This window comes from Ursus maritimus, unplaced genomic scaffold (genome assembly GCF_017311325.1).
Source record: "Ursus maritimus isolate PB19 unplaced genomic scaffold, ASM1731132v1 scaffold_23, whole genome shotgun sequence".
NCBI classification, from domain to species: Eukaryota; Metazoa; Chordata; class Mammalia; order Carnivora; family Ursidae; genus Ursus; species Ursus maritimus.
The window spans coordinates 18,871,999-18,896,419 of record NW_024424786.1 but is presented as its reverse complement, the minus strand read 5'-3'; the positions used below and the strand labels follow the sequence as shown (position 1 = coordinate 18,896,419).

The following is a 24,421-nucleotide window of genomic DNA, read 5'->3' as shown; positions in this document are numbered from 1 at the left end:
TATAATGAATAACAACTTCTTCAGTTATTTTGAGTAATACAGCTCTTCTTTACTACCTCAAATTTTTCTTCAGTCCCTCTTTAGAAAATATAAGTGTAAGAAATGTGCTCCTGAAAAATATTCTCAAGAAATTTTTTCCTTATGGTCATTCCAGCATCACCATTTTTTCTTCCTTTTTCCTTCCCTCTCTTTTTGCCTTTTTCTCCACACAAGTGTGTATGTTTAGAAAGGGAAATACACCTATGTAAGGTAAATCACTAGTTGGTTGAGGTTGTTTGTAGTCCACACTGTAGTGCAGATTTGTTTAAGCAGAGGATAAACTTTCTTCCTATTAGTCTGAGATTAGCCTCACCGAAGGTATGGGGGCTTTAATTGAAGACTAAGGAAGCAGAAGCCAAATATGCCAGATAGTATTCTCTAGGAGAGGGCAAGTCTGTGTCTCTTTTATCACAAGGGACTTTGGGCAAAATAAGAATATCTGGGTATCTGAAGGGTAATGGAGAAAGTGCTCTTGGGCTCTCCCCCCACCCCGTTGTTGTTTGTTTCCTTTTTTCCTCCCCTCCCTTCAACTACTCCTCTCCTCTTCCTGATTCTTGAATGTGAATGAGGGATGTGGAAAATGAGAAGGAGAAGTTCCAAAGAAAAATTTTATTTCTTGACAGTTTTACCTATTCTTGTGTTGTTTATAATATTTTGTTTTCTTTGGCATGTTGACCCTACTTACTCTGCTTTAAAATACCACTATTTATGAGACACCTACATGCATTTTTAAAAAAAATTTCAGAAAATACTGTCAATGCTAATACAGATGATACTGATTTCATAAAAGTGTGCCTTCAGGAAACTTTATATGTTATTATTTAAGAGTAGATGGCAAAGTACTGACACGTACAAGAAAAAAACTCGTGGAAGGAAAAACTAAATTTTCAAGGATGATTGGTATTCCTAATCCTGTGATTAAATTTTTCATTTCTTTTGGTGACTGGCTTTTTACCCTCTTGTATATCTTTTATTATTTTCTCAGTGTAGAGGTAGCACGTTCACATTGTATTAGGTTCAAACAGGATAGACATGTAAAATACTTTTATAGTCTTACCGACCAGTGTAAATCACTGCTAACAGTTTACTTACCTGTATTTTCACTTTTAAAATTATTTATCAGTTGCAAATGAAGATGTGTGCCTTGGAAGAAGAAAAGGTATTTATTAATTTTTTTAATAATTTAAAGCATAGTTAAATGCATTTAATTATCAGTTGTTTACCACAATGAAAAGGAGTATTAGCAGTAGATTAATGGAGACTGTTAATTGCTTAAAGTCTTAGAAATTGAAAAGAGCCAAGGAAATCGTGTTGCCTCTGTCATTTTACAGTTGGAATACTAAAGCCTAGCAAGACTAAATGACTTGCTGAGCTGAAGCTCTCATTCTGAAGTGGTGAAGTTGGGACTAGAACCCAGATCTCTTCAGCCCCCAAATTAATGTTTTTTTCTATTCTACTGCAGTGTTTCTATTAAGTATATTTTTAGTGCTTTTTCAGTGTAATTACCTGTTTAAACATTAAAATGATTTGCGTCTGGATGCAGACCAATTGGAAAAGAAGACACAACTCTGAACTAGAAATTCACCTAGCATTAAATATTTTCTCTAATTATTTAATAGTTAATACATGTTTTTATTATGTCAGTGGGTATACTATTTACAAAGCCCTTTAAAAAAATTCTCCCATATCTTTATAAGAGAAATATACTTGTAACTTATTAATTAGAATACATTTATTCTAGCTGTGTGAATTAAATAATTTCATAGTATCCATAAATTCTCAGGAATGCCCTACTGATAAAATGATTATCATGCACTGAAGCCACCATAAATATTTGTTATAATATTATACTGATAAAGTGTTTTGTTATAATTTTCATTTCATGATATTTGTAATCTTATAGAGGCCTTATTGTATGTTCATGATCTTTTTTGAAGTCATTGGGAATGTAAGTTGTGTTGCAGATCCAAGTTTAAAGCTGTGGAGTGTTAGTTTTGTAAAGAAGAGGTTTTGGTTCTTGAGCTTTTGTATCTTCCCCATTAATAATATCACTTACATTGGAAAGTACTGAAATACAGTTTTTTTACTTAAAGGGAAAATACCAACTTGCTGCAGAAATAAAAGAAAAAGAAATAGAAGGATTGAAGGAAACATTAAAAGCATTACAGGTAAAGTAACTTAGTATTGCTTAAAAAATAATTTGGCATATTAGCATTATATTAGTAAAATGTCCACTAAACATGTAAGTTAGCAAAACAAAGCTGACAAAAATTCATATATCATGTAACTTTGTAATTTTTTCCTGAAAGCCTTGAATTTCAAATTAGTAGGATTTTTCCTCATCTTTTATTTTAAAAGGAAATATTAAAATAGCTTCATTATTTCTTACTGTAATATAATTGTTATTTTTAACACTTTATTAACGAACAAACCAAGTCAGACCTATATATTATAACTGATTACCTGTGGTCCTTAAAAGTGAAAATAAAATAGCATTAAGCTAGTCATGATTATTTGTTATGTACTGTGCTTATTTTCTGCAAATACAGAGATGCCAAAAGCATCACATTTGCCTCTAGGCTGTACACAGTCTCCTATAGAATACAGACGTATATAGCTAATGATGTTTCGTTAAGCGTATTTACTGAAGGTCTACAATGTGCCAAGCACTGGAGATATAGCAATGAATAAAAAGGACAAAAATAATTTACTTTTATGGAGCTTCCATTCAAGGTGGGGGGAAGACAAGCAATAAAATGAGATACAAAGTAAAATAAAGATTGTTAGGGGAGAAGATACAGGATTTTGAAGTTATCACCCTATAGATAACATTAATTACAAAGACCAAAATATATTTTTATAATGGAAGTATGCTGATGGTCACTACCTTAATCAGGTAATTCACATCATAGTGTGGATTTCCTTCATGGTTAAGCATATAATAAACTTTCTTTCTTTAGTTGATTAAGGTAGTAAGAAGGTTTCCTTTTCTTCATATCCTCACCAATCTTGTTATCTCTTGTCTTTTTAGTCATAGACATTCTAATAGATGTAAAGTGATAACCTCTTTGGGTTTGATTTGCATTTCCCTGATGATTAGTGATCTTGAGCACCTTCTTATATACCTGTTGGCCATTTGTATGTCTTTCTAGAAAAGTCTATCCTGGTCCTCAGCCCATTTTTTATATTGGTTTTGTTTTGTTGCTGTGGAGTGTATGAGCTTCTGATACATTTTGGATATTAACCCCAATCAGATACATGGTTTACAAGTGTTTCTCCCATTTTAGGTTGTCTTTTCACTCCATTGATTATTTCCTTTGTTTGCAGAAGCTTTTTAGTTTTATGTAGTTCCAGTAGACAATTTTTGCTTTTATTGCCTGTGCTTTTGTTGTCATATTAAAAAATATCACCGCTTGTGCTAATGTCAAGGAGCTTTTCCCCTCTGTTTTCTGGTAATTTTATGGTTTCAGGTCTTATGTTTAAGTCTTTACTCTATTTTGAGTTGATTTTTCTATATAGTATGAGATTTTGTATATGGTGTGAGATAAGGGTCTGATTTGTCTTCTGTATGTGGATGTCCAGTTTTTCTAACACCATTTATTGAAGATTATCTTTACCCCATTGTATATTCTTGTTACCCTTGTTAAAGATCAGTTAGCTGTAGTTGCCTGGATTTCTGGTCTCTCTAGTCTGATCCATTAACCAATATCTCTGTTTTTATACCAATAGCATACTGTTTTGATCACAGTAACTCTGAAATATATTTTGAAATCAGGAAGCATGATGCCTGTAACTTTGTTCATGTTGCTCAAGTTTACTTTAGCTATTCTGGTTTTAGGGGTTTTCATGGTTCTGTATGAATTTTAGGATTTTTTTCTATTTCTGTAGAGTTTCATATTGTGATTTTGATAGATTGCATTGAATTGGTAGATCACTTTGGATAATATATACATCTTCACAATATCCTTCTATCCATGAACACAGGATATCTTTCCACTTATCTGTCTTTTAAAATTTCCTTCATCAATATTTTATAATATTCAGTGTACAAATAATTTACCTCTTTGGTTAAATTTATTCCTACATATTTTTTTTAGTTGTTGTGAATGGGATTGTTTTCTTAATTTCCTTTTTGGATAGTTTGTTGTTTGTGTATAGAAATATGGCTGATTTTTGTGTGTTGGTTTTGTATCTGCAACTTTAATATATTCATTTATTAGTTCTGACAGTGTTTTTGTTGAGTCTTTAGGGTTTTCTACGTATCTGATCAAGTCATCTCCAAACAGAAAATTTTACTTCTTTCTGATTTGGAAGCCTTTTATTTCTTTTTCTTCTCTAATTGCTCTGGCTAGGACTTTCAGCACTGTGTTGAAGAAGGTGGTAAGAATGAGTATCCATGCCTTCTACTGAATTGGTGGTGATGTTTATCGTGGGCTTTTTATATAAGGCTTTTATTGTGTTGAGGTAAGTTACCTTGTGTACCTCTTTTGTTGAGAGTTTTTATCATGAATAGATTTTAAATTTTGTCAGATACCCTTTCTCCATCTATGAGATGAACATATGGATTTTTAAATTCTGTTAATGTGATGTATGACATTGATTGATATGCATATGCCAGACCATCTTGCAGCCCAGGGATAAATCCCATTTGGTCACAATGTATGAACCTTTAACATGCTGTTGAATTTGGTTTGCTAGAATTTCGTTGAAGACTTTTGCATCTATGTTCATCATGGATATTGGCCTGTAGATTTCTTTTCTTGTATTGTCTTTTTCGGACTTTGGTATCAGAGTGATACTGGCCTCATAAAATGAGTTTGGAAGTGTTTCTTCCTCTTCTGTATTTTGGAAGAATTTAAGGTTTGGGATATTAATTCCTTAAATATTTAGGAGAATTTATCCATGAAGCTATCTGGTTTGGGGATTTTCTTCCTTGGGAGGTTTTTAATTACTGATTCAATTTCCTTATTTGTGATGGGTATGTTCAGACTTTCCATGTCATCTTTCTTCAATTTTAACAGGTTGTGCGCTTCTAAGAATTTATCCATTCTTCCAGATTGTCCAATTTGTTGGCATATAGTTGTTTCTTTTTATTTCTGAGGCATCACTGTAATGTCTCCTTCCATTTCTGACTTTATTGATTTGAATCTTCTTTTTGTTAGTCTAGCTAAGGGTTAGTAGATTTCATTTGTCCTTCCAAAAAAATAACTCTTAGTTTTGTTGATTTTTTTTCTATTGTTTTTCTTTTTATTATTTATTTCTGTTCTAATCTTTATTATTTCCTTTTGCTGATTTTGGGATTCGTTTGTTACCTTTTTTCCTAGTTCTTTGAGATGTAAGATTAGATTGTTTATTTGAAATATTTCTCTTTTTTAGTGTAGGCATTTATCATTATCAAATTACCCATTAGTACTGCTTTTGCTGCATCCCATAAGTTTTGTTATGTTGTATTATTGTTTTTATGTGTCTCAAGATACTTTTTAAATTCCCCCTTTATGGACACAGTGATTATTCAAGAGTGTTGTTTAATTTCTATATACTTGTGAATTTTCCTGTTTTCTTACTGTTTTTCTTGTTTCCATTGTAGGTGGAAAAGATATTTGGAATGATTTTGATCTTAAATTTGCAAAGACTTGTTTTGTGACCTAACATGATCTGTCCTGGAGAATGTTTCATGTGTACTTGAGAAGAAATGTATTCTTCTGCTGTAGGGTGAAAAGTTCTGTGTACATCTGTTAGGTGTATTTGAGGACCTCATCCATAGTGAGGTTTAAAGATTAAATGCTTGATAGATTTTCGTCTGGATGTTTTGTACATTATTTAAGTGAGGTATTAAAGTCTCCTACTATTACTGTATTTCTGTCAATTTTTCCCTTCAGATCTGTTGATATTTGCTTTATATATTTAGGTGTTCTGATGTTGGGTGCATAAACAGCTGTTATAGCTTCCTGTTGAACTGACTTCTTTGCATTATATAATGACTTTTTTGTCTCCACTTTTTTGTCTCCTTTTGACCTGAAGGATATTTTGTCTGATATAAATATAGTCACCTGTGCTTTATTTTTGGTTACTATCTCTGTACTTTCAGCCTATTTTTGGTTACTTCATCTCTGTACTTTCAGCCTATTTGTGTCCTTAAATCTAAAGTGAGTCTCTTGTAGATAGTACAGTAGTCCTCCTTTATCAATGGGGAGTATGTTTCAAGACCCCCTTGGATGCCTGAAACCATGGGTAGTACTGAACTCTAAATATACTGCTTATTTCCTATACATAAATACCTATGATAAAGTAAATTAAGCACAGTAAGAGATTAACAATAACTAATAATAAAATAAAACAATTATAAACAATATATTATAATAAATGTTATGTGAATGTGATCTCTCTCTTTTTCTTTTTTTTCTCTCTCTCTTAAAATATCTTATTATACTAAACTCACCCTTCAGGGCACCTGGGTGGCTCAGTCGGTTAAGCATCCGACTTTTGATTTCGGCTCAGGTCATGATCTCAGGGTTGTGAGATTGAGCCCCACGTCAAGCTCCACACTCAGCAGAGAGTCAGCTTGAAGATTCTCTCCCTCTCCCCCTGCTCTCTTTCTCTCAAATAAATACATTAAAAAAAAAAAAACCTCACCCTTCTTCTCTTCTTGTGATGCTGTGAGATGATAAAATGCCTATGTGATGAGATGAAGTGAGGTGAGTGATATAGTGTTAGGCTCCTATTAACCTTTTGATGGCACATCAGGAGAGAACTCATCTGCTTCCAAATTGCAGTTGACCATGGGTAATTGAAACCATCCAAAGTGAAACCACAGATAAGTGGGAACAGCTGTGTATCACTTGATTTTGTTTTTTTTATCCTGTCACTCTGTGCCTTTTGGTTGGAAAGTTTAATACATATACATTTATAGTAATTATTGATAGGTGTGGAATTACTGTTGTCATTTTGTAAATTGTTTTCTGTCTGTTTTGTGGTAGTTTTGTGCATCTCTTGTCTGCCTTTTTTATTTGATGTTTTTGTAGTGATTTTCTCTGATTTTTTTCTTTATCTTTTGTGTATGCATTATAGGTTTTTATCTTTATGGTTATCTGAAGTCTTGCATAAAATATCTTGTACTTATAACTATTTTAAGTTGATAGTAACTTTAACTGCATACAAAAGTACTACACTTTGCCTCCTCAACTTTGTGTTCTCATAACCAGTGTTTGCATCTTTTTATATTGTGTATTCATTAATACATTTTTATTTCTAAACTTTTATATAAGGGTTAAAAGTAATTTATGTACTACTCATTCAGTCTTGAATTTCTCTATGTTTGTCTCTATACTTTACGAATGAGAATTATACTTTCATGTGCTCTTGCATTGTTGTTTGGCATGTTTTTGTTTCAATTTGAAGAACTTCCTTCATTATTTTTTATAAAGCAAGTCAAATGGTAACAGATTCCCTTAGTTTTGTTTGTTTGGGAAAGATTTTTCTCTCTCCTTCATCTTTTAAATGATAGTTTTGCTAGGTATAGTAGTCTTGGTTGGCAGATTTTTCTTTTCATACTTAGAATATATCATCCTACTCTCTTCTGGCCTGCAAGGTCTGCTGAGAAGTCTTCAGATAATCTTATTGGAGTTCCCTTACATTTGACAAACTGCATTTCTCTTGCTACTCTCAGAAGTCTCTTTTCTCCTTGACTTGACAACTTGATTATAATGTGTCTTGGCATATTCTTCTTTTGGTGCATTCTGTTTGTAGTCCTCTGAATCTGATGAGTCTGGATGTCCATTTCCCTCCCAAGATGTGGAAAGTTTTCAGCCATTATTTCTTTGAATTAGCTTTCTTCTGCCCCTTTGTCTTTTCTCCTTCTGGTACACCCCAATGCTTATATTGATTCCTTCGATGCTGTTTTATAAATTTTTTAGGCTTTCTTCACCCTCCTTCACTTGTTTTCCTTCTCTGATTGAATAATTTCAAATGATCTGTCTTCGAGTTCACTGGTTCTTCTATTCAATAAAGAGTGGCCTTAAAGCTCTCTCTAGCATTTTTTTAAATTTCATTCATTGCATTCTTCAGCTCTACATTTTGGGGAAGGTTCTTTTAAAAATTATTTCTATTTCTGTATTGAATTTATTTTTGCAGAGTATTTTCCTGATTTTGTTGATTTTTCTATCTATAGGTTTTAAGTAAATTGTTTTTTCCTATTAATGACTTATTACATGATCCTCTGGTAAGGCACTTTGTCTTCCTGAGCCTCAATTTCCCTTCAGGTAAAAGGGAAAAGAAATTGAAAACATTAGAATTTCCCAAACAATAAAAAAAAGAATTTCCCAAACAAGATCACTTACTTTATTAACCAGTAACATAAGTACATTACTCTGGATGTCAGGAGTAAGGAATTTGGGGAGAGGTCTTCATTCAGTCACCCAGTAGAGGCATGAATAAGAGAGCATAGATAGAAAATGGTAAAACTTGGATTGGGAGTAATGAATGACCTGTCAGATTTTCAGCTCTATAGTTCTATGACGTAATGTTATTTCACTAAATTTTAAACTTACTGAATTTATAAATTAAGATCGTAATTACTCTTGCAGAACCGAGGGCATATTTAATACATAATGTATTGCTTGTACCATTGAAACATAATTTTATTAGGCCTTAACCACAGTGACAAAGGGAATTATATTCCTGTAGTGTGTAAATTTATCCTTGAGGAATTTTTAGACGTTTGGATACTTTTGTAGTTTGGAGAATCATAAACTTACAGAGATGTTGGAAATACAATATAAAGAGCTTATTTTTTCCTGAATGATTTAAGAGTAGCATGCTACTCTGATACCCTACTACCTCCAAAACTATAGTTTATCTTTCCTACAATCAAGGATGTTCTCCTACAAAAGCATAACAACACCATCAAAATCAGTAAGTTAACATTGATACATAATTATAATCTGATTCTCATGCTCCAGTAAGGTTTTACTAGTTATCTTAATAAGGTGTTTTATAGCAAAAAGATCCAGTTTGGAATCTTATGGTGCATTTATTTGTCTTATCTCTTTAATCTCTTTTATCTAGACTAGTTCCTCAGTCTTTGAGTAATTTTTATGACTTTGCTCTAAAAGATTACATACCAGTTCTTTTGTAGAATGTCCCTCAATGTCTGTTTATAATGATGTTTCCTCATGATTAGAATTAGTTGTATATCTTTGGCGTAATATTACAGAAGAAATGTCTTGTTCTTTTAACTGAATCCTATCAGATGGTTCATGATTTCATTTTCACTATTGGTGATGTCCACTTTGATCATTTGATTAAGGTAGTATCTGACAAATTTCTCTATTGAAAATGTACTTTTGGGGCACCTGGGTGGCTCAGTCGTTAAGCGTCTGCCTTTGGCTCAGGGCGTGATACTGGCGTTCTAGAATTGAGCCCCGCATCAGACTCCTGCACTGGGAGCCTCTTCTTCCTTTCCCACTCCTCCCCCTGCTTGTGTTCCCTCTCTCACTGGCTGTCTCTCTGTCAAATAAATAAAATCTTTAAAAAAAAAAAAAAAAAGACAACGTACTCTTTTCCCCTTTGTAATCAGAGTATTTTGTAAGGAGATACTTTGAAATTGAAATTATGTAAATATTCTGTTTCTCACCAGACTTTTACTATATTCATTTATTTGTTTATATCAGTATAGACTCAGTTTGTTTTTTTCAATGGATTAAAATCTATGACTATCATTTATTTTGTTGCTCAAATTATCCTTGATTTGGCTAGTGAGAGTCCATAAAGCTGATTACTGAGTCCTTTGGGTATGTCTTCATTCTTTCAGCATTTTCCTGCTTTTAGATAAAAGCAAAATGTGCCAGGATCATTTTGTAGTGTTGACCTTGCACTGGAATGAATCATTTCTCCATTCTCCATGGAAAATGGTATGTAGAAGCAAAGATCTGGGCACTGTTGTGCTCATTACTATTGATACATCACTGCTCTTAGACTTTCTTGGTGAACGGAGATCTACGTATTTACATACAAATATAATTTATGTTTATTTATAATTTATAATGTTTATTTCCCTAACAACCTATGTATATCAAAAACCCTGAATTCACATTACCCCCAGTTTCAATATAAAACCCTGAGGTTAATTTTAGTTTATTTCCTTTCTGTGTTTATACATTTCTTTCCTCTTACAGTGAGAAATGTGACATTCTTTATCCTTAATATATGTACTTTGATAAACTACCCTGTATAAAACCAGTTTACCATTTTGCCATGCCTTCTTTCCTAATATGGATGCCCTCTTTTCCCTGCTTGAACTCTGACACCATGAACTGGGTTGCTCTTTTTCAGGGTTGCCTCCTCACCTTATTCCGCTTCTTTTTAAATTTTAATTCCAGTATAGTTAATATACAGTGTTATTAGTTTCAGGTGTACAATATGGTGATTCAGCAATTCCATGCCTCACTCAGTGCTCTTTATGACAGATGCACTCCTTAATCACATCACCATCTTCCCATCCACCTCCCCTCTAGTAACCATCAGTTTATTCTCTATAGTTAAGAGTCTGTTTCTTGGTTTGCCTCTCTCTCTCTCTTTCTCTTTAAACTTTGCTTGCTTGTTTTGTTTCTTAAATTTCACATATAAAGATGTTATGGTATTTGTCTTTCTCTGACTTATTCTGCTTAGCATTATACACTCTGGCTCCAACTATGTCATTGCAAATGGCAAGATTTCATTCTTTTTTTATAGCTGAATGATATTCCATTATGTGTGTGTGTGTGTGTGTGTGTATCACATCTTCTTTATCCATTCATCAGTCGATGGACACTTGGGCTGCTTCCATAGTTTGACTATTATAAATAATGCTGCTATAAACATAGGGGTGCATGTATCCCTTTGAACTAGTGCTTTTGTATTTTTGGGGTAAATACCCAATAGTGCAATTACTGGATCATAGGGTAGTTCTCTTTTTAACTTTTGAGGAGCCTCCATTCTGTTTTCCACAGTGGCTGCACCAGTTTGCATTCCCACCAACAGTGCATGAGTGTTCTTTTTTCCACATCCTCCCCAACACTTGTTGTTTCTTGTGTTTTTGATTTTAGCCATTTTAACAGGTGTGAGGCGATATCTCAGTATAGTTTTGATTGGCATTTCCTTGATAATCAGTGGTGTTGAGCATCTTTTCATGTGTCTGTTGGCCATCTGTATGTCTTCTTTGGAGAAATGTCTTTCATGTCTTCTGCCCATTTTTAATTGGATTATTTGTTTTGGGGGTGTTGAGTTTTATAAGTTCTTCATATATTTTGGAAACTAACCTTTTATTAGGTATGTCATTTGCAAATATCTTCTCCTATTCCATAAGCTGCCTTTTAGTTTGTTTTTTTTTTTTTAAGATTTTATTTATTTATTTGACAGAGATAGAGACATGATAATCAGTGGTGTTGAGCATCTTTTCATGTGTCTGTTGGCCATTTGTATGTCTTCTTTGGAGAAATGTCTTTCATGTCTTCTGCCCATTTTTTAATTGGATTATTTGTTTTGGGGGTGTTGAGTTTTATAAGTTCTTCATATATTTGGAAACTAACCATTTATTAGGTATGTCATTTGCAAATATCTTCTCCTATTCCATAAGCTTTTAGTTTTGTTGATTGTTTCCTTTGCTGTGCAGAAGCTTTATTTTGATGTAATCCCAATAGTTTCTTTTTGCTTTTATTTCCCTTGCTTTGGGGAACATATCTAGAAAAATATTGCCACAGCTGATGTCAGAGACATTACTGCCTGTGTTCTCTTCTAGGATTTTTATGCTTTCAGGTCTCACAGTTAGGTCTTTAATCCATTTTGAATTTATTTTTGTGTAAGGTGTAAGAAAGTGGTCCTGTTTTCCCAACACCATTTGTTGAAGAGACTGTCAACAGTTGGATATTCTTTCCTGCTTTGTTGAAGATTAATTGACCATGTAGTCGTGGGTTTATTTCTGGGTTTTCTATTCTGTTCCATTGATCTGTGTTTCTGTTTTTATACTGGTACCATACTGTTTTCATTACTACAGCTTTGTAATATAACTTGAAGTCCAGAATTGTGATGCCTCCAGCAATTTGCTTTTCTTTTTCAAAATTGCTTGGCTATTCAGGGTCTTTTGTGGTTCCATACAAGTTTTAGAATTGTTGGTTCAAGTTCTGTGAAAAATGCTGTTGGTATTTTGATAGGGATTGCACTGAATGTGTAGATTGCTTTGGGTAGCACAGACATTTTAACAATATTTGTTCTTCCAGTCCAGGAGCATAGAATTTCTTTGTGTCTTTCCATTTCTTTGTGTCATCTTCAATTTCATTCATCAGTGTTTCATAGTTTTCAGAATATAGGTCTTTCAACCTTTTTGATTAGTTTTTTTCCCTAGGTATCTTATTTTTTGTGCAATTGTAAATGGAATTGTTTTCTAGTTTCTCTTTCTACTGCTTCATTATGGTGTATAGAAATGTAGCAAGTTTTGCACATTGATTTTGTATCCTGAGACTTTACTGAATTAATTTGTCAGTTCTAGTAGTTTTTGGTGGAGTCTTTTGGTTTTCTTTTTCTTTTCTTTAGTAATCTTTACACCCAACATGGGGCTCGAACTTATGACCCTGAGATCAAGAGTCACATGGTCTTCCAACTGAGCCAGTCAGGTGTCCCTCAGGTTTTCTGTATATAGTATCACGTCATCTGCAAGTAGTACCTTACTCAGCTTCTTACTCTCCACAGTAGATTTCTCTCCTTCTCACTGGGATCCTCTTTTCCTCATTCAGGCCTGATACCCTGTTCTGGAATGCTGCCACCGTGACCTCTTCATCCCTTCCCTGTGGACACCTACCCTGCCCTATCCTGCCCCATGGACTTAGGACTGAATTGTTTAGGAAGGGGAAAAGGTTAAATATTTTTCTTTTTTTTTTTTTTTAAGATTTTATTTATTTATTTGACAGAGAGAGACAGCCAGCGAGAGAGGGAACACAAGCAGGGGGAGTGGGAGAGGAAGAAGCAGACTCCCAGGGGAAGAGCCTGACGTGGGGCTCGATCCCAGAACTCCGGGATCACGCCCTGAGCCGAAGGCAGACGCTTAACAACTGCGCCACCCAGGCACCCCAAGATTAAATATTTTTAAACATAGTTTTGAGGAGTTTTATTCCCCAAAAACATAAAGCCAGTTAATGGAAAATTAATGGGAAAATAAGGTTTGCTATAAAGAAATGTATTTTATAGTCATCTTTTAATAAAATTTTTCATAAAGTGATGGATAGCTATAATAGGAAGACATTTGTACTTTATTTTTGAAATTGTCTTCTGTACTTAATAAAGTAATTAGTGTCAGTATAGTTTTTTTTCTATATTAGAAAGATGTCTGTATCTTATACTGTAATCTACTTCTGTGTAATTTTAGAATGAAAAAAAATGTGTATAATAGCCTCCATAAAATGATTTCATGTCAGTCTAGTTATATTACTTTCAAATTCTACTTATGTTTCATAGGAATGTCACTGTGTGGTAGCTTTTTAAGTTGGGAAGTGCTCTAGAGATGTTGATAAAATGTAGGTGTGGGAGCGCCTGGGTGGCTCAGTCGTTAAGCGTCTGCCTTCGGCTCAGGTCGTGATCCCAGGGTCCTGGGATTGAGCCCCACATTGGGCTCCCTGCTCCGGTGGGAACCTGCTTCTTCCTCTCCCACTCCTCCTGCTTGTGTTCCCTCTCTTGCTGGCTGTCTCTCTCTCTGTCAAATAAATAAAAATCTTAAAAAAAATGTAGCTGTGAATTATGATTCAGAAAAAATTAAATGCAGAGTTGTTAATGTATGAAAAATAGTGACTTGAAAGAATTTTGTAAATTTGCTCTAGATGTGTGAATTTTACCTTTTGGCAAATGGTAGCTATGTTAGTGAAGGTTCTTCAGTGAAACAGAACCAATAGTATATAGATACAGGAAGAGATTTATTATGAGGGGTCGGGTTACCCAATTATAGAAGCAGAGAAGTGTCACATTCTACTTTACGGTTTCCACTGCTTCAAATGCTGATGTCATCCAGAAACACCCTCACAGACACACCCAGAAATAATGTTTTATCTGGACACCTTTTGTTCTAGTCAAGTTGCCACATAAAATTAAATATTACAGTAACAAATAATAAATTCAGGATTGAAGTGAAAGTATTCTGAAGTTTGTTTTCCTCTTCTTTTTCTAGATGACTTCTTACCCTTTTACTTTTCTTTTGTCTGTATGCTTTAAAAAATACTCTGATCTCATACCATCTTGTGTCTTTCAGAATGGATCTACATGCTGCAAAGGACTTTCAAATATATATCTCCAGCCCCAAATCCTGCCTGGATTGACATGAAATTTGATATATTCAAAACCATGAACATGATTTTTTTGCTTTAGAAAATATCCCCCTCCTGAAAACGTCTTTGTCTTTTCTTTCCTCATTAATTTTAGCTTCCTTTATTCCAGTTGCAATTTTTTTCAGCATTCTCCTCTGAGTATATCCAGAATCTGACCACTTCTCACTACATTCATTATTAAAACCCTAGTCCTCTTTCATTCCTCTTTCATCTGAATTATGACAGTAGCTTATTAAGTGGTTTTCCTGCTTCCACCTGTGTTCCCTGTTAGTGTTAACAGAGTGATCCTTTAAAAAAAGTAAGTCAGGCTATGTTACACTCGTGCTTGGAATTTTCATTGTCTTCCTGTCTCAGTCAGTGTGAAAACCTAAATCTAGGGTGCCTGAGTGGCTCAGTCAGTTAAGCATCTGCCTTCAGCTCAGGTCATGATCCCAGGGTCCCAGGATCAAGCCCCACGTTGGGCTCCCTGCTCAGTGGGAAGCCTGCTTCTCCCTCTGCCTCCGCTTGCTGCTCCCCCTGCTTGTGCTCTCTCTCTGTCAAATAAATAAATAAAATCTTAAAATAGAAACAAACCTAAAACCTAAATCTATATCATGCATTATAAGACAGACAGTGATTTGCCCCCCTTGCCTCCTTTTCTCTGAACTCCTCTATTGCTGTTCTTCCCCTTGCTTGTTTCCTTCCAGCCACATTGGCTTTCTTGTTCTTTTGTGTATGTGTACTCGTTTAATTTTATTGTAACAAAGCAACTTGTACACTTTTAACATTTAAAACTGAGCATCATCTTTCCTTCCAGTGAAACAAAAAGATATTTAAAATAAACAGGAACAAAATTATAGTAGAGAATATCAATTCCAAATAAGATCCTATAGGTTCTGCTGATTCTCCCATCGAGTGGCAGGGTTCAAGTCATCATTAGGAGAGAATTTTATTTTTAAAGTGTCAACTTTAACTCCAGGATGTCGTTAAACATCAAAATTAAATGTGCCAAAGGAGAAGACATGTTGTCAAAATGTCTACTTAACCTACCCAAACCTCTCAAACTTACCTTTTGCTGACGCTCTATAACCCCATTTTTTAAAGTTTTTTTTTTTTTTAAAGATTTTATTTATTTGACAGGGATAGAGACAGCCAGCGAGAGAGGGAACACAAGCAGGGGGAGTGGGAGAGGAAGAAGCAGGCTCATAGCAGAAGAGCCTGATGTGGGGCTCGATCCTAGATCGCCGGGATCACGCCCTGAGCCAAAGGCAGATGCTTAACCGCTGTGCCACCCAGGCGCCCCTAAAGTTTTTTTTTTTTTTAAAACAACAGAAAGCAGACAGATACATGTTGGTAAGTGCTAACTCTCCATATTCACATAGAGACACAGTGTAATCTCTGAGCCCAGTATACAGAGAAAGGATGGAAAAACCTAGAATTCTGTGCACTACTACACAGGGGCCTACACCCTCTAGTTTCCAGCAGAGCTAAGAGAGCAGAAGATTTTTTTTTTTTTTCCCACAGAGCACAGGGGTGTTGATTCCATAAAATTTTTGTTGTGACAGGAAGGAATAAAAATGAATTTGGAACAGAAAGGGGGAGAGATTCTTTTCCCAGTGTATTCTGCTCAAGGTATTTCCCCCCAAAGTAAGTTAAGAACCATGGGATAAAGGGAGAGAAAAGAGACTTCAAAAAACAGGGCAAATAAACACAAGAGGAGGGGGAGAAGAAAGACTGCAGCTTGCTCCCAGGGACTGGAGAAAATTCAAAAAGGAAGGGTGGAATCCGTCAGTGTTTCATTTGTCATCTTCTCCTTCATTCCCTTCTTCCTCCCCCTCATCATCATCTTCATCTTCTTCACCTTCCTCATCAATATCTTCCAATCCATCATCATCATCATCATCATCTTCTCCTTCCCCTTCCTCATCATCCATATCAGGAACCAGGTACTGTGATGGATTTGGCCAAATATCATCTTTGATGACCTCTCCTGACTCATCTGCACCTGCATCAGAATGGCCAGTAAACCAGAAGAAGCTCTCCGGTTCCTCAGGCTGTCTCTTCCTGCTGTCTTTATTCTTTGTTTGACTTGAAAGTTTTGTCAAATCCTTTCCAGATTTCCATTTGATTTCAGTGGACTTTGAAGATGAATCACCACTGTCATGCAGATGAAATTCTTTGGAGAGAACTTTATTTTTGCAGTAAGGGTTTTCATCAAAATAATAATCTATTCTGTAACCTGATTTAATATCATCAAATTATGTCGCTTCAACTCTTGTCAAATAATGCAGTGCCTCTTCATCTTCCTTCCCAAGCAGTACAGACACTTGTGGATGGTTGACAAATGTTGTTACCCCAACATTTGGGATTTTGGCAATCAGTTCCAATCTTTGAAAAAATGGTTGGTGGAGTTTGTTATATTTCTGTTCTACTTTCAGAATCTCCTCATTGGCTTGTTCATTAAGTCTGTCTATTTCATCTTGTACTTCATCAGTATGTTCAGTTGCTTCTTGCCGTTCTGTTTCTCCCTTTGGCAAGTGCTGAGAGGTCGATGTCTCCTCTGGCTTGGGGGCAGGAGGCAGTCTCAGTTTCTTTGTTTGAGGCAGGATTGAATACTGGTGTTTGGGGGTCATGCTATGAGGAAAGCCCACGAAACAAGGGCAGACACACGTCTGCAAGAAGCTCCAGTTACTCTTTCTTGTTGTTCTTTGAACCCTCCACATGTCCTCCTACCTTGTGGTCTTTGCAGTTGCTGAAATTATCTTCCTCACTCCTATCAAGTCTTGACTCAAAAGATGCCATCTCAGGAAGGATTTTCTTGAGCATCTTATGTAATCTCCTTCCTTGATTTATTTTTCTTTAGTGCTTATCAATATTTAATAGACTGTATATTTTAGCTTATTTATATTGCTTATTTTCTACAATCCCCAGAATTTAATCTGGACAGGGTTTTTTTTTTTTTTTTTGGTTCAGTATTATACCCCTAATGTGTATATTAATATTTTACTTATGGTATGTATTTAATATTTGTTGAAGAAATAGAACACATATGACCTATTCCACAAAAATGAAATAAAATTATCAGCTTATTCAAGGCTGTATGCTAGATTGATTTCATAGGAAATGTGAAGTAATTATTTTTGCTTAAAATTTAACAAAAACAGTTTAAGAAAATGAGCACTCATCCACAGCTGGTTGGAGTTTAACTTGGTCAGCTACTCTAGAGGACTATGTAAGAATTTTTAAAAGTCTACGAAAAGGAACAAATACTAGGAATTTTGCTTCTTGGAATTTATTCTGCTAAAATGAGTAGCTACGAGTTCTTGGTACAAGCATGTTTATTTCACAGTAGTGTCATAAAACTGCAAACTGGGTAAACCTACAAAAATGAGAGTGATTTGGTAATGATATTAAGGTAAACAGTGGAATACTGTGTAACCATTAAAAAGTTGCATTATGGATCAATTTGTCATAGAAAGGTGCTTGTTTTATATTAAGTAAAAATGGGTCACAAAATAGTACATATGTTATTATTCCACTCCCCACTGGCTCTTTTTTAAAGTATAAATGCATAGAAAAATAACCAGAAGTACTGAATTATTAATGATTGTCATTTCTGGGTTGTGAGATGATTTGTTTAAAACTTTTTTCCCTATGCTTTTCCATTTTACCAAATTTTCTTCAATGAGGAGCTGATACTAAGTAGCAAACTCTCCTAGACTGCTCTTGCTATCCTGCTTGCTTTATTTTCCTTCATAGTAGTTGTCACTCTCTAGCCTTTCTACTTTTTACCTATATTTTATTGTCTGGCTACCACTACCCTCACTAAGACAGAAAGCTTCTTAAAGGCAGGGATTTGTTTAGTTCAGTGCTGTATCCCAGAGTCCTAAGGAAAGTGACGGTAGGTGCTCCATAAATATGTGTTGAATAATTAATGAATATATTGTTTTTGTTATACAGAAGAAAGTTATTGTAACCACCATCTTGAAAAAAATGTCCCAAGGAAAAAATAGTACATAGGAAATAAACACCACATTTTATAGCATACAATTTTAATATCAGAAGGAATTTGTAACAGATGAGTGCAGAATTATGATGAATTTTCTCTTTGTTTTTTCAAGGTTTCTAAATATTCTTTACAGAAGAAAATAAGTGAAATGGTAAGGAGATTACAAAATATACACCCACTCCCCAGATTAGCACATAATGTGTGTAGTATCTTGGTCAATATAAATGTGGCACTTATATTAAAGAAAGTTGAAACTGGATATTAATATTCCCTTTAAAGGACTGAATTACAATTTCAAATATGGCTTAAATGAATTTACTTCATAAATTTATTTCTGGATTACATGGTGTTTATATATTATAAAATAAATTTAACCCAGTTCCCAGATTATTGATAGAGGTCTTATTTTAATATCAAAGAACAAGGGAATAAGAACAATAAACCTATTATTTTATTATCTTTTCTAGGTATTTATGCAAACATGTAGTTATTATTGATTGCCTGAAAAATTAAAATAATACAAAGTTGCATTTGAATATGTCACTTGGGATATGGTACTCATTCTTTATCATTCAACAAGTGATTGTTATGCCTTCCACTTCTATAGTATATTAAAAATTAATATTTATATTTTTACAGCATAATATTTTATGGAATATTTACTTTGATATTCTCTCTTCCTATCCCTATTTAATTCAGAAGAATTTTTTTTCCTGTATTTTTGATTGAGCAAAATTCTCCCATATCCACTTAAATTCTCTGAGGGCTTTTTGTGTGGACTTATGCTATTTCAATATTCCTTCTTTGGAGTAGACTATAAGACAAGTAAAAGTAATTTTTGAGTGAAGTTTACATATTTATGAGAAGTAAGAAACGAGAGATCACTTCTTATTAACTACAGAAAAATAAAGTAACTGTTTTGCTTCTTGAAATTGTTTTTGGTGTGTTAGAAAATAAAAGAGCCTTAGATTGCTAAGCTTGATTGGATAAAAGATGTGAAAATTCTGTCGCTGTTCAACTGGAAAGACTAAAGATAATATTGTCAGACTATTTTAAACTATGATTTTAATTAAGAAGCTGAAAAACTAGATTCTGGTTTAGCTTTAAGTACCATGACATTTGTACTGAAAGTCATCTTCAACGCTACAGTGGTTTTACACAAAATATAGTGAAATTGAATAATGTGCCCTCTGACCTGGGAGATAAGGCTACAAGTTAAAGATCAAAAGCGACATAAAATGTGTTTTATTTTATTCCACTTTAAAATTTCATCAAACAGATACTTATAGTCTTAGAAAAAATGAAAACAAGTTTTTAGTCACGTCTGAGTATTTTGTTAATGTGAATGACAACCTCTTAAGAACCTTCTAAAACGATATTTGAGTTATAGTGACATTTTTTTCTGACAACTCAAAGCATTAAATTTTGCATTAAAATAATTTATATACTGATACGTACAATTAATATTTTATGCCCATTCTAAACAAATTAAATGTGTTTTAGATAATTGATTTAAGATTTAAAAATAATCTTTTTTCTAAACATTCTTACATTATTCTTTTTACATTATTCCTATATAATTCAAATGACCTTTATTCAAAGTACTCGGTACTTAAGTTAACCTTATTTATTCGGTATTTAAGTTAACCTTATTTTATTCAAATCATTTTTCTTTTATGTAACTTAATTCTATGGGCAAGACAGGAAATAAAATGGTCACTTGTGTCAAGGCAGGATTTTGGGAAGCAACTGATAAAGTTAAGTGTCCAAAAAGAAATAATTTAAAAAACAGTATTAAGAAAATTGTAAAGAAGTTCATGATCTCCTATAGGCGAGCCCTTAATTATTAGTGAATTTCTGTCTTTTGGGAATTCAGTAAGCTGATTTTTCTGTAAAGGTGGTAATATGTCTCTAGATAAATTAACACAATTATGAATTGAAGGATTCACCTAGCTCTAAAAGTACCCTAACCTTCTATTGAACAAATGATCACATTGATCATTACCAGTAGAAGGAATGCAAAAAAATAAAAAATAAAAATAAACCAAAGAACATCAAATTAACTATTGTGATTTGGTGATTGATGAAAATCTTTCCTATTGTGTTCTCATCATTACTGTATTAGGTGACTGTGTTTTGTAATGAGTAGCTGATAGGACTTAATTAATGAAGTAAAAACAAATCCAACCATTTCTTAGTTCAGCCATTTCTTAGTTATAGTTTATTTTTTTGTATATCACTTTCTTCTAGAGAAAAGACATAAGATTTATTTTTCTTTATTAAATTAAAATAAAGTTTGAATATGAAGGTTTCATATGATTTAAAATTACCAAATTTTTTCCTTTCATAGTAGAAAGTTTTTAGAATAAAGACTTGTCTGGAAATAATCTTCATAATTATAAAGATAATTTGTATCTGTACACACAAAGTATTTGTGTAACTTTAAGTTGGTTTTTGAAGTATTATATGTCTTATCTTTATGACTAAAAAAGGTAAAAATATCTTAAGAAAGATGCCATAGGTTTTTTAAAAAGTGAGTTTTATAACCCCATTGATTTATTTCGGGGTCATATTGAAGAAATTGAAAGGTAAGTTGCAAAATAGATTTGAAGAATGTATGAAGTTTCTTTTTGAGTTTTTATCTTTTTCTCTAAAATTTACTTTAATGAATTAATTATTTTAAGGGAAATTAATTTTATTCCCAAAGGTTTTCAAATCGGTCTCCATATGGAGATAAGAGGAAATGAGCAGCTATACCTTTTATTAGTAAATGTAATTGTAAAAAGTTGTTTGTAAATACTATTTAAAAATTATTCCTATTTTAAATGCCTCAAAGCTTTAATATAATCTTTAGATCACGCACATGTGCACACACATGTGCCTGTACACTTCACTTTTAATTATGCAGATACTGTCTTCTTTTCCTCTAATCTTGTTTTTCATAGATTGTTAAAATTTAAGTTTGTATTTGGAAAGCAGTGAATCCTAACATTTTCTGTGTATAGAGTCTTTGCATTTAGTAGCAAAATTTTGTAAAAGAAGAAAATAGCTTGAGCCAATTCACAGAGGTAAAAAGAACAAAACCAGTATGTACTTAACTATTTCTTAGTCATCTTAATAAAATTATCTTTACTATGATATAGTATGTAATATTAAAGTTTTAATAACAACGCTATACAGTTATTTATATTATTCTTTAAAATGTTCTTGGGTTCTCAGGCAAGTGATACCAATCCGTTTTTGTTGTTGCTTCCCAAAGAATGTAAGCTATTTTCTGACATGCAATTAGTGGCAAACTTGACAACTAGCCTCTTCATCTTATTATCAAAATGAAATCAGAGCGGCCAAGTAGGTTCATATATGAACAGTCCCGTATGGGCCTGTATGGGCTAATGAGCTATGTGTGCCCATGTAATTTGAAAGTCTTTATAATATCATGGCCATTGAATTGGTTAATGTATTTCAAAATCAGAATTATGTCATGCAAACAAATAAAACTTCATTTTACTTGAATTGACTTTGGCTTTGAACAAAGGATGTTGGAATAAGAGTATATCACAAATTATTCCAATGTGTATAGAGCTCTATGTAGAGAAAACCAATTAAATCACTTTAATCTTTACTACAGTTTTAGTTATCAGGATTATTCATCTTTACAGGCATTGACAGCCTACTATATTTACCATTTTTTAACTGAAAGGTTAAAGAGGCCTATATTAATATGTAGTGGACAGTATTCTCATAAAGGCTACATAAAAATTGATCAAAGCTGAAAAAAGTGAAAAATTCCTTGACCACAATGCTGTGAAACTGGAAGTCAACCACAAGAAAAAAATTTGGAGACCACAAATATATGGTACTAAATAATGAATGGGTCAACCAGGAAATAAGAAATAAAAAAGTACATGGGAACAGATAAAAATGAAAACACAACAGTCCAAAAGTTTTGGGTGCAGCAAAAGCAGTTCAAATAGGGAAGTGTTTAGCAATATAAGACTACTAAGAAAAATCTCAAACAACTTAACCTTACACCTAAAGGAGCTAGAAAAAGAACAACGACAAAACCTAAAACCAGCAGAATGAAGGAAAAAATAAAGAGTAGAGTAGAAATAAATGATCTAGAAACTAAAAAAAAACACGGTAGAACAGATCAACGAAACCAGGAACTTGTTCTATGAAAAAATCAACAAAGTTGATACATCTCTAGCTATACTTATCAGGAAAAAAAGAGAAAGAACTCAAATAAAATCACAAATGACAGAGGAGAAATAACAACCAATACCACAGAAATACAAACAATTAGAATATTATGAAAAACTATATGCCAACAAATTGTACAATCTAGAAGAAATGGATAAATTCCAAGAAACATAATCTACCAAAACTAAAGCATGAAGAAATAGAAAATTTGAACAGACTGATCACCAGCAAAGAAATTCAAAAAACTCCCAACAAACTAAAGTCCAGCACCAACTGGCTTCTCAGGCGAATTCTACCAAACTTTTTAAAGAAGAGTTAATAGCTATTCTTCTCACACTATTCCAAAAAATAAAAGGAAGGAGAACTTCCAAATTCAATTTTGTGAGGCCAACATTATCCTGATATCAAAACTGGATAAAGACACCACTAAAAAAAGAATGACTGTCCAGTATCCCTGATGAACATAGATGCAAAATATCCTCAATAAGTTACTAGCAAACCAAATTAAACAATACATTAAAAAAATCATTTACCACGATCAAGTGGGATTTATTCCAGTGGAACAAGGGTGGTTCAATATTTGCAAATCAACATGATACATCACATCAATAAGAGAAGAATAAGGACCATGTGATCATTTCAATAGATGCAGAAAAAGCATTTACAAAGTACAATATCCATTCATGATAAAAAAAAAAAAAAGCCTTAACAAAGTAGGTTTAAAGGAACCATACCTCAACATAATAGAAGTCTTATAAAACCCACAGCTAACATCATCCTCAATGGGGAGAAAATGAGAGCTTTTCCCGTAAGGTCAGGAACTAGACAAGGATGTCCATTCTCACCACTTATTCAACATAGTTCTAGAAGTACTAGCCACAGCAATTAGACAACAAAACAAAATAAAAGGCATCCAAAACGCCAAGGAAGAAGTAAAACTGTCCCTATTTGCAGATGACATGATACTATAAAATGAAAACCTGACAGACTCAACCAAGAACTATTAGAATTGATAAACTAATTCAGTAAAGTCTCAGGATACAAAATCAATGTGCAAAACTCGTTGTATTTCTATACACCCATAATGAATCAGCAGAAAGAGAAACTAGAAAACAATTCCATTTACAATTGCACAAAAAATAAGATACCTAGGGAAAAAAACGAATCAGAAAGGTTGAAAGACCTATGTTCTGAAAACTATAAAACACTGATGAATGAAATTGAAGATGACACAAAGAAATGGAAAGACACAAAGAAATTCTATGCTCCTGGACTGGAAGAACAAATATTGTTACAATGTCTGTGCCACCCAAAGCAATCTACACATTCAGTGCAATCCCTATCAAAATACCAACAGCATTTTTCACAGAACTTGAACCAACAATTCTAAAACTTGTATGGAACCACAAAAGACCCTGAATAGCCAAGCAATTTTGAAAAAGAAAAGCAAATTGCTGGAGGCATCACAATTCTGGACTTCAAGTTATATTACAAAGCTGTAGTAATGAAAACAGTATGGTACCAGTATAAAAACAGAAACACAGATCAATGGAACAGAATAGAAAACCCAGAAATAAACCCACGACTACATGGTCAATTAATCTTCAACAAAGCAGGAAAGAATATCCAACTGTTGACAGTCTCTTCAACAAATGGTGTTGGGAAAACAGGACCACTTTCTTACACCTTACACAAAAATAAATTCAAAATGGATTAAAGACGTCAATCTGAAACGTGATATCTGAAACCATAAAAATCCTAGAAGAGAACGCAGGCAGTAATTTCTCTGACATCAACCACGGAAACATGTTTCTAGATATATCTCCTCACGCAAAGGAACCAAAAGCAAAAA

General features: G+C 33.5%; 2 protein-coding genes across 2 annotated transcripts in view; one reads left to right on the top strand and one right to left on the bottom strand.

The window, feature by feature from the left end:
• The window catches only part of CCDC73 (coiled-coil domain containing 73), a 116,216-nt gene that overhangs the window by 32,009 nt on the left and 59,786 nt on the right, over positions 1 to 24,421 (top strand). The window contains exons 5-7 of the mRNA XM_008686940.2: positions 1,163 to 1,198; positions 2,133 to 2,207; positions 18,482 to 18,520. Of these exons, the coding sequence (XP_008685162.1) occupies positions 1,163 to 1,198; positions 2,133 to 2,207; positions 18,482 to 18,520 (150 nt within the window). The remainder of the gene's footprint in view (positions 1 to 1,162; positions 1,199 to 2,132; positions 2,208 to 18,481; positions 18,521 to 24,421) is intronic.
• LOC103659344 (protein SET-like) lies at positions 15,668 to 17,311 on the bottom strand. Its single transcript, XM_008686838.2, is given in 1 exon segment — positions 15,668 to 17,311. A coding segment is annotated over 1 exon segment (927 nt). The 5' UTR covers positions 17,084 to 17,311; the 3' UTR covers positions 15,668 to 16,156.